Raw genomic sequence first — 11,436 nt, 5'->3', positions numbered from 1 at the left:
CACCAATTTTGTTGTACTTCCAAGTGTGTTTCGGGAGTACCTTAAAAATCAAACGTTGTGCCCAGAGATATTTAACATAATAAAAGAAAAGCAAATGAAATTTCTGTAAAATAAATACAAAGGAAAAGTGTAAAATTATTTGCTTGTTTTTCTTAGCTATTCTTAATCCTGTGATGGTAAAGACTTACCACCACCACCACCACCCCAACAGCCCACTGTATTTTTGTTTGTCTGAATGCAGGAGTCCAGCCTATACCTTCTCAGGGAGGAAAATTAGAAATAGCTGGCACTGTGGTTGGCCACTGGGCTGGGAGCAGACGTGGCCGGGGAAGCCGAGGGCCTTTCCCCCTACAGGTAGTTTCTGTTGGAGGACCAGCAAGAGGGTAAGTTCTGAGAAATTTGAATATATTTTGTATTTGAGACTTTGGAATTACATTTTAATATTATTTTAAATGCCTATAAAGCATTTATGTATATTTATATTTGCCCTTTTTTTAAATTAATTTAGACGTCCTAGAGGAGTTATTTCTACCCCCGTGATTAGAACATTTGGAAGAGGTGGAAGATACTATGGGAGAGGTTACAAAAACCAGGGAACAATTCAGGTAATAGTACAACATACTGTTTGTGCCAGTTCTCCCTGATAGTCTTTCTGAACTAGTACTTCCAGAACATAGGCTCAGACAAAGGAGATTTGATCAATTTCTATAGTGGTCAAGCGTCTGGCAATATTAACTGATACATAAGTGTTCAAAAGGTGTCAGTTTCCTAGACAAAATATCCCCATGTCTTTTCTAATTTATCAGTTGGATGTATATGGATCAATAGTAGAAGCAAATCTTGTCTTGGAAGAAATAGAGCCAGAATGCTCCTTAGAGGCAAGGATGGTAAGACTTTATCCCATGCACTTTGGACATGTTATCAGGAGACAACAGTCCATCGATAAGGACATCATGCTTGGTACAGGGGAGGGAAAAAGAGGAAGTCCCTCAACAAGATGGAATGACACAGTGGCTGAACAGTGGGGTCTAAAATAAGAAAATTGTGAGGAGGATGTTGGACCGGCAGTTTCCCCTTCTATTGTTCATAGAGGGACTATAAGTTGGAACTGACTCATGTCCAAGTGTTCAATACTTAACTTCAAAACAAAGATTTTTTTTTGTTACTTTTTACCTGCACCAAACCTGGAATTATCCATTCTCCATAAAACCTTGGTTTCTTTTTAGTAGGAAATGTGATGCCAAGACCACAGTCTAAAACCTGATAGACTTCTTTTGCCAAGAGTGGTCTGTGTTTCTGTTATTCTTCTCTGGACGGAACTGGGGACAGGAGAAAATATATGTATATATACATTCATACATACCCACGTATACACCAAAATCTGTTTACTCATACATAAAATATTCACATGAACATAGTTTTTATTTTTTAAGATAAAATACAATGTACTCATATTGATGCTTCATTTAAATCGAAGGTCTACAGAGCTTTTTATTTAACCTCTTCTATATTACATCTATATGTCCTTTCATATAAAATCATCTTTTCTGTGGACAGAACTAAGAAAGGAAAGCACATCTGTGGGTGGGGGTATACAAACAATATACACACACGTACACACGCACAGTTGCATAGTACATCATGAGTTTGTGCTGATGCTTCCTATTCAAATATAGGACTACAGGATTATTACTTGACCACTATTTGTTGTTCCTCCATTTTGATAATCTTGGAACCCAAGGAATGACTAAGTTAGAATTTTATAAAACCATTGGTCCCACAATTAGACCAATAGATAGTATTATTATAAATGGATAACAGCTTGAAGTTGTCAAGGATTTCATCTTGATTGGATCCATAACCGGTAGTGCTCATGAAGCAGTGGTCAGGAAATCAATAATGGATTGCATTGGGCAAATCTACTGCGCCAAATCTCTGAAAAAATGGAAAAGAATGCCAGTTTTAGGACTGAGGTGTACTTGACCCAATCCATGGGATTTTCAATTGTATGCATGTGAAAGTTAGATATTGAATAGAAGACCAGAGAAGAATCAGTGCATTTGAATTATGGTGCTGTTGAATATTTAAAATACCATTGATTGCCATAAGAACAAATCTACCTTGGAAGGAAATATAAGCAGACGGCTCTTTCCAAGAGAGAGTGGTGAGACTTCGTCTCGTGTACATTGGACATGTTGAGAGACGCGTCCCAGTGGTGCACGGACATCCTCCTTGACTGCAACGACAGGCTCCAACCTGAAAGCAACTGAGGACGGCGCTGGTCTGGGCAGGGCTGCTATGAGTGGGAACTGACATAGCAGCACCTCACATTGCTAACAGTTAACACAGTAAACAAACTCCTAACACAGCAAGCTCAAAATAAATGCTTTTACTCCCATTACTGATAAATTGCTGAAAAGAGTTAAGAGAAAGTTCTTACATATTCTTTATTAACTCCATATCTACAAAATCACCTACTTGTTAAAAATAATATTGGTACTTCCATGGTAACCTGTAAACATGAGTACTCAGAAAACAGTGAAAAATTCTCTGCTGACGTCCAAGAAAACAGTGTTCACAAAGACTTTTAGAAGCCGTAACTCCTGTGACTAACAAATGACTGTACAGTCCTTGCCTTCATTATCTGGTCGCTTAGCCATGCCGCGCTAGACTCCCTTCTGACTTCATTGAGTCTTAGTTTTACACATAACTAGATTGATGCTCATCTCCCACGTGGTACATTGTATCTGATTCTATTCCTCGGGAAGGGCTATAGTTCACTTACCTTATGGTTGAAAGCATTGGCCTCCACTTTTATTTCAATATTTTAGATAATATTATTTACTTCATTTCCTTCTGGCATAAAACATTACTATCAAAAAATTGATGATCTAAATTTTCCTCCCTCTGTGGAGTCACTTGTCTTTTGTTTTTCCTTAAGAGTTTATTTGCTAGATTAAAGTTTGGCATTAGATGTTCTGGACTGTATCATAATGGGTTATATATACATGGGGCTGCAAGCTACAAGGTCAGCAGTTTAAACCCATTACCAACTGTTCTGCAGGGAAAAGAATGAGGCTACCTCCTTAAAGACTTACAGCCTTACAAGTTCTAGTCTCCTTTTAGGGTTGCTGTGAATTAGAATCAACTAATTAATTGGCAATGAGTTTGGTTTACTATGTCTTTAATATTTGTCATACTCTTGTTCCTTTTTATTTCTTTATTTCTATTTTTGAAATATAACTCACTATAAAATTCACCTGTTCTAAACGAGTATACCATGTGTTGTTTTTTTCACATTATTAACAAGGCTGTGCAACCATTATTACTAGTTTCAGAATTACTCTCAAAAGAAATTTTATGCCCATTTAGTAATCAGTCTCCATAATTCTCCCCTACATCAACTGTGCTTCCAGGCAATTACTGATTGACTTTCTGGCTGAATTTCCCTAATCTGTATGTTCTGAATAAATGGAATCTTAACAAAACGTGGTCTGTTGTGACTGGCTCTTTTTTCACAGAGCAGTATTCTAAGTTCATTGATGTTCTAGCATATAACAGCACTTCATTCTTTCTTTTATGGCTGAAGAGTATTCCGTGGTTTGTAGGTACTCTTGATTAAATTACCAATTGGTGGACATCTTCATTGTGTGCACCTTTTAACTATTATGAATATAGACTATGGGCATTCTTGTACAGATTTTTATGTAAGCAGATGCTTTAATTAATTTATTTTTTTGAGTTCATGTCTAGGAGTGGAACTGCTGAGGAAATGTCTGACTATTTACTACAGTAGCTGACGGTTTGAAATGTGTGAGGATGCCAGTATCTACATGACTTGTCAACACGTGTTATTTTCCGTCTTGTCGTTTTAGCTATCTTCTTGAATGGGACATGATATCTCATTTTGGGTTTTAATGTGTATTTACCTATCTTTGTTTCTTTCTGATTTTTAATTTTTTTAAAAAATAATCATTTCATTAGGTGCTCATACAACTCATCACAATCTGTACATACGTCATCTGTGTCCAGCACTTTAGTACATATGTTGACTTCATCATTCTTACAACACCCACTTTCCACTTGAGCCCCTGGTGTCAGCTCATTTTTTCCTCTCCCTCCCCGCTCCCCCTGAGCCCCTGATAATTTATAATATCTTACCCCATCCCACGTTTCCCTCACCCACTTCCCCGCTGTCCATCCCCCAGGGAGGAGGCCACATGTAGACCTTGTCCTCTGTTCCCCCTTTCTCCCTCTCCTTCCCTCCACCCTCCCGCCATCGCCATTTTCTCCACTGGTCCTGGGGGGTTCGTCTGTCCTGGGTTCACTGTATTTCCAGTTCCTATCTGTGCCAGTGCACCTCCTCCAGTCCAGCCGGATATGTAAGGTAGAATTGGGATCATGGTAGTGGGGTGGAGGAAGCATTTAAGAATCAGAGGAAAATTGCATATTTCATCGTTACTACACTGCATTCCGATTTGCTCCTCACCTCCCCGCAACCCTTCTTCAAGGGGATGTCCAATTTCCCCTGGATGGGCCCTGGTTCCCCACTCTGCACTCCCCCTCATTCACAATGTTATGTTTTTTTTTTTTTTTTTTGTCTTTGATGCCTGATATCTGACCCTTTGGCCACTGTGTCATCTTACAGGCTGGTGTGCTTCTTCCATGTGGGCTTTGTTGTTTCTCAGATGGCCCCTTGTTTATCTTCCAGCATGTGGGACCCCAGATTCTGTGTAATTTGACAGCTGGGCACCATCAGCTTTCTTCACCGCATTTGCTTATGTACCCTCTTTGTCTTCAGCATTCGTGTTGGGGTAGGCTGGTGTGCTTCTTCCTTGTGGGTTTTGTTGTATCTAACTGATTTTTAAATTTTTCTTTATTTTCACCTTCATCAAGACGTACAGTACTTATTTAGTCTTGTGCTCTTTCTACATCTATTGAAAGATTCTCTTTATTTTAAATTCTTAAGTTCTTTTATCTCATTGTTTGATTCATGGTGTTCTTTTATGTCATATCATTTTGTGTTACTTGCATTGGATATTCTATTGTTAAACGAGTTTACTCTAAATGGGCATTAGAGTTCCCCAATTTTAGTTATCTTTATTCTAGAATGAGAATTTTTTGTCTATGTCCTTTGTGGACATAAACACTTATTTCTAGATGGGCATACACTCAGAAGTGGAATAATCGGTTCATAGACAATGTGCACATTGTCTTTAGAAGATATTGCCAAATCTTTTCCAAAAGGGTTGTACCAGTTTATGTTTTCACATGCAGTATAAGAGAGTCCTTTGTCAGTTATATATATTGAAAGTATATATTCTTTTAATCTGTAGCTTGCCATTTCACTCTTAATAATAGTGAAGCTCAGTTTATTGGTCTTTTATTCAATATTTTGTATCTTTTGGTCACAAAGATATTTACTTATTTTTTTAAAATAAAATTGCTTATGTCTGTGGACCATGACAATTTAATTTTGAGGTATAGTGTATAAATATAACTTGTAGGTATACTTGAATGCCCCAAAATTAATGTGACTAACTTTGTTTGATACTCATTTTATTGTGGTAGTCTGGACCTGAACCAGCAATCTCCCAACTTGCCTGTAGAAAGTTTTGGCTTCTGGTGTATAAGCCCCTCAGCTTTGCTCTTCAGTATTGTTTTCCTCTTCCAGTTGCTTTGTTCTTCCATATGCATTTTAGAAACACTTTGTCAAAATATCCTCTCTCTTTTTTCTAGGTTGTCTCCTCATCCAATCACTTCATTACAGTATTTCTCACTTTCACCCTTTTCTCTCCCTTTCTTCTTCTTCTTCTTCTTTTTTATTTATTTTATGAAATACTTCTATTGGGGGCTCTTACATCTCCCATCACAATCTATATATTCATCCATTGTACCACCATCGTTTTCAAAGCATTTTCTTTGTATTTGAGCCCTTAATATCGTCTTTCCTTTTCTAACACTCCCACTCTGTTAGGTCAATATTAGTTTGTGTTTTATTATTTTACTGGCCTGGCTACTTCCTTTTTTCTATTCTCTTCTGGCTTTGCCCAATTGAATTCATCTTGTATGTCACGGCTGTACAATTGCCATGTGTCATTGACCTCTCTAATCAAGAAGCATAGTTTAGAAACCCTAAACTCCTGAACTTTATAGATAATATTTATAAGCAAGTTCACTAGGCTCACCTTCTTTAAACAACAATTTTTGCTAGGTAATTTTAATGCAGCCAATAGAAGCTGATGTGTGGATAATGCTACTCTAGACTTACTAGATATAAGATTTAACACTTGCATATGTAACAAGCTTTATCTATTATCTTTCTATTTTTCAAATAAACTAGTGAAGTCAAACTTACTACCATTTTTAGAACTGGGTGAATTTAGACCCGTGTAAGTAACTGACCCAAGGAAACATTCACACGTTATGTGTCTCTAGTTCCAAAGCTTTCTCGTTTTGCACTCACTCACTATTCCTACTTCACTGTCTTTGATACCATACATTACCTGGCATACTGGCTGAAATCTGATCAACTTGGTAACTCAAGTACAGTTAAAGTAATAGAGTAGAAGGAATAGTGCATACAGTGCTTGCTTGCCTATAATGGGTATGGTAAGAACTGCCTCACCAGGTTGAAAAAAGAAAAAGGTAGGATAGTGAGAGGGAATGTTTGTTTCCTAATAGTTAAAGCTGCTGTTCTTATTCACATTGTATCCCTTGTAGGTGAGTTGGTTGGCCAGCACATCTTTTTACATATCTTATCCAGGAATCAACAGTAGAGGAAGGTTCCCCTCTTTCAACCACTCGCTGGTAAACAGACCCTCTTTTTTGGCTCTGGCAAGAAGGACTCCTGCAAATGACTATTACTAAAGATACTCATTTAGTCTTACAAATGAGCATGTATGTTTGATTTCCCGGAGAGTGAGACCTTTGAAGTTCAAATGGGTATAGGTTAAGTCTTTGACTATTTTTCTCCCTGGCTATATTTTTATATTAATTATTTTTCGGTAAGGTTCCATAACATTGATTTCCCGAGAATTGCATTCTGGAGATGTGTACTTTTGTATTTCTCAATTCTAGAGCTGGGAAGCAGAAAAATGATATTATAGAGTGGCTGGGATTGATAACATGCTTGAACGTCTAGTATCGCTAAGGTGACACCATCAAGGCACACTCCAAAATCCAGCAGGAAATGACCATTATTTTCAGTAAAAATGATATCTTAATTTTCCCAATAAAGACTAGCTGATGCTAAAAGGTACCACCGTATTATATTGAAAAGAGGATGTGGCAAAGAGGTAGACAGTCAATATAACCAGCTATCTATTTTTCCTCATCCAAAAAATGAATTTGAAGGCAAAAGTCATTCAAGGTTTTATTTATTTTTTTATTTCACTTTTCACTTAAGTCTGTCTATACCAGTGGTTCTCAATTATGGAGATTCCCTGGCATTGTTGGTCATAGCATCTTGTGGAGGTGGGTGCTACTTGCGTCTAGTGCATGGAGGCTAGGGAAATTGCTAAATGTATTAAAATGCATACAACTGTTCCCATAGCAAAGAATTTTCAGGTACAAAAATACCAATAGTGCTGAGGTAAAGAAAACCTGGCCTACTATAAAAGAAACTGAAAGATCTAACGTTATCATCTTGGTCCTCATAGAGAGAGGCTTATCTTTGAGGAAATACAAGAAGGCGCCAACAAGTTTTTAAGAAAATTCCATTATCTTTTTTTCTCCAAAATTTTTTCCATGAAGTTTTTAAAACCCTCTCATAAGCTGAATCAGCCTCAAAACATGTTTTCCAGAGAATTTTTTCCCTCTCAAGCTCTTAAAGGGCTAGTGGAAGGACTCTTTCAGAAGAGAGATTTCGTAAACATGAGTGGCAATTATTAGTGCAGTCTTGTTGATCATTGAGGTTGCCCATGGGTCACTTGGTTCTGTTTTACTTCTCACTCCTTGGTTAAAATATGGGGGTGTCTGCTGCTGCATGTCATAAACGGTGTTCCCTTTTGGGGGATAGGACCAAGCAGAACATTTGAGGCAGACTTAATGAGGAGCATTTGTTATTTTTAATAGTTTCGTACCATATAAGAAGATTAGATAGAGCTCCATACATTTAAGCATCCCAGGACTTTGTTTGCACGTTAAGGACACTAACTGCCAGTAAGTTTACAGAGATGACAGTAGTAGGGAACTAACTGAATCTGTAGCAGCGTCTATCAATTATGATTAATCAGAGGCAAAGACAACTTGCAAACCGAACCCTGTGCCTGTACAAATATGCATATTTTCTCTTGAATTTAAAAAAAAAAAGTAAAATTAGGCCAGACTAATGTTCTGTCTCCTAACAATCAACAAAAATTGCATTCATTATCTTTTATTTCCTTTTATCTTACACAGGGTAAACCTCCTTATGCTGCTTCAGCAGAAGAAGTGGCCAAAGAATTTAAGTCAAAATCAGTGGAGTTGAAGTCTCCTGCTGTGTCTTCAGATGGGTCCCTGGCTGAAAATGGAGTGATGACTGAGGAGAAGCTGGCGTCCCAGATGAATGGGAGCGCAGGAGGTGTCAGGGCTTGCACCCAGTCTGAAAGTGCCTTGAATAATGACTCTAAAATGTGCAATACAAATCCTCCCTTAAATGCACTAAATACAGACAGCGTCTGCCATAAAGGTGATACTCTTGAGGCAGCTGTCTTAAATAAAGAAGAGTAAACTTATTTTTTATAGAGGGTGAAGGATATTGGAAGGGGTAAGGATTTAGAAATATCTGGAAAGAAAGCCTACAGTTATGTACATTTTTTCCTTTCCGTAAGAGAAAAATGAGGACTTTGGAAATTCGGATCCCTCTTTGATATCAGAGATTTAAACAATAAATTTTTAGTTTTAACCAGTTGTAGTCAAAATGCTACAATAAAACAAAAAAGAAAGAAAGAAAATGAAGAGCATTTGACTCCCGCACTTAAAATGAAGTACACATAAAGTTTAAACTGGTTATGACAAAAGCCTCTAGTGGTGTTTCTTGAACTATAAAGAAAAAACATTTTTTTGGCAGTCTTTTAAGTATATATAGCTTAAACTCTAATTTTTAGCATTTGGCACCATATGTATGCCATTATATTTGATTTTGCATTACTGTTTCACAATAAAGCTTTGTTTAAGGCTTTGATTTTATGATTATGGAAAAAATAAGGCACAGCCACAGTTTTTCTTTCTTTCTTAAATTTCATCACTGTTGATGTGGTTCTTTTGTGTTAAAAAAAGTGCAACTATCAAAACTAAAAGATAATACAGTAATATTGCCGTTCTGCTGATTTTAAATATACAGTACATCATACATACTTTACAAGCAAGTTAAATGGAGATAAAGTTGAAATCAGAAGATGCAAATGACCTTTCAAAATCAACACAATGTGTTCTGAAACTTTTTGTGACTAAATACCATGCATCTGTGATCAATGAACTATGTGGTTTTGAATCGGATGTAGACCATTAGTACTACTACTTGAGCTAAACTTCTGCATGGTTCATAATTTTAAAAGTGTGTAGTTAATATTATGCATGTTATTGTCCTTTCTTCCATTCTTACAAATATGTGCCCATTTGCAAAACAAAAAGCTAATAATCAGTAATAGTCCTATACAAGATGTTAACTATGTTTAGTCATTGACTGATCTTGCTCTAACCTTACAATTTTGTGATTATTGACCTCTGTTGCATTTATTCTAAAAAACCCCAAAAATTATCTAGCCGTTTTGAATATCAACATTACCCTGGTGTATTCACTGCTGTATGCATTATTGTTCTTTGTTGCTGTTTTATGCCTTCATATTAGCAAAATATGAAATTCTGTGAAGGAAAAAAAAAACTTTGGTCTTTAAACACCCCTCCCCCTCTTCTGTAGCAAGAAACAAATTGCTTGTTCTTGAGAACTTTCCCATCAAGAATTTAGTAGAAGCAAGTATACTTATATCATTTTGATGTTTTTGTTAATGTTTCCAAACAATGTACTTTGAAATCAGAATCACTTATTTGTTTTCATATAATTATCCTGATGCTCTTCATCACACATTAGTGATCAGAAATGAGGTGTAATTCCCCAATCCCTACCCGCAAGAGCTAAATAGGAATTTACTGTAAGTTGAAGGGAGTTTTGCCCTAACTCATGGATTGTGCAAGAATGAACTGCTGTTGGGTTTGATTGATTGTAGATGGATTGTGGTGTGGTGTATTTGAAGGCTATTGAATGCAACTTACAATGCTTAATAAAAATCTTTATTCTTTTAGTATAAGGTATAGTGTGGCTTTTAAGTTCACTTATAAAAATATACATTTCACTGAGCATTAATACAAATTTTAATGGCTAATTAAAAGCGTGGCCAGATAATAAAAATTTATAAATATTTTGCCTCTTTAAAGTGACTTTAGGTTTTCTAGAATTAAAGAAATATTAATACATCATTAATATGAAAATTATGCTGACACTTATTTTTGAATTTTATAGTTAATTTTAATAAAACCATAGGGATAGAAAGGAAGTACATTCTCCTATAAAAGAGGATTCTTGTGGAAATAGTTGTATGTCTTAACCTTGTGGGTAGAAATAAATTTGATTCTAGTTAAATCTTATTTTGAAAGTGAGTGTTACATATGTAGCCTGTTTTTCAAGCATTAATTTTGGCTTACATTTAGTTTCTGAAACTAGTATGAAATATGATGTTATTTTTGTGTCCCAATCTGTTACCTTGATTTGTAGGTTCCCTTGTTGATGGAAATTGAAGGCTATGTGCATGACTGTGAATGGGGCCTTGTGGACAAAGACCACCCCAGGGAAATCAGGCTGAGCTCATCTGTTCAAAAATCATCTAAATTTCAGAACAGTGGAGGCACAGTCCGTTCATTATTTACTTGTATGGAGTCAGACTTGAGCAGTAAAGGAGAGCGTGTGAGGAGGAGGTGGAGTTGTTACCAGGTGACATCGAGTTAGTTCCAACCCATAAGCGGCCCTAGGCACAACAGAATGAAACACACCCTAGTCCTGTGCCATCTTTACATTGTTCCCATACCTGAGCATATTGTTGCAGTTATAGTGTTGGTCCATCTTTTCCAAGACTTCCTCTTTTCCAGTCCTCTTCCATCTTACCAAAAATGATGTTCATCTCCAAGGACTGATCTTTCCTGACAAGATGTCCATAGTATGTATGATGAAGTCTTGCCATTCATGCCTCTCAGGAGCACTCTGACCTTAACTGCTTCCAATTCAGATTTGTCCTTTTGGCAGTCCGTGGTACTTTCAATATTCTCCTCAAGCCTGGGCATCACCAGAAGTGAAAGATCAAAGGATGTTTTTGTTGTCTCAACAATAATTAGGAAGGAATCAGGAATGATTACTGACCTGCCAAAGCAAGTTTGGCTTGAGTGGTCACATTTTTTTTTTTT

At 36.7% G+C, this 11,436-nt stretch overlaps 1 protein-coding gene across 2 annotated transcripts in view; it reads left to right on the top strand.

Moving 5' to 3' along the window:
* FAM120A (family with sequence similarity 120A) overlaps positions 1 to 10,289 on the top strand; it is a 159,615-nt gene extending 149,326 nt beyond the window's left edge. For both annotated transcript variants that reach the window (XM_045285150.1, XM_045284905.1), the window contains 3 exons: positions 242 to 383; positions 509 to 605; positions 8,401 to 10,289. In XM_045285150.1, coding sequence (XP_045141085.1) covers positions 242 to 383; positions 509 to 605; positions 8,401 to 8,712 — 551 coding nt within the window. In that variant the 3' untranslated portion in view covers positions 8,713 to 10,289. The remainder of the gene's footprint in view (positions 1 to 241; positions 384 to 508; positions 606 to 8,400) is intronic.
* Positions 10,290 to 11,436: the final 1,147 nt, after the last annotated feature.

The sequence above is a fragment of the Echinops telfairi genome, unplaced genomic scaffold (genome assembly GCF_000313985.2).
Source record: "Echinops telfairi isolate 266 unplaced genomic scaffold, ASM31398v2 ScPeMD7_1;HRSCAF=3_0, whole genome shotgun sequence".
Lineage (NCBI taxonomy): Eukaryota > Metazoa > Chordata > Mammalia > Afrosoricida > Tenrecidae > Echinops > Echinops telfairi.
Note: the sequence above shows the minus strand (reverse complement) of the source record. Positions and strands in the feature narration are given on the sequence as shown.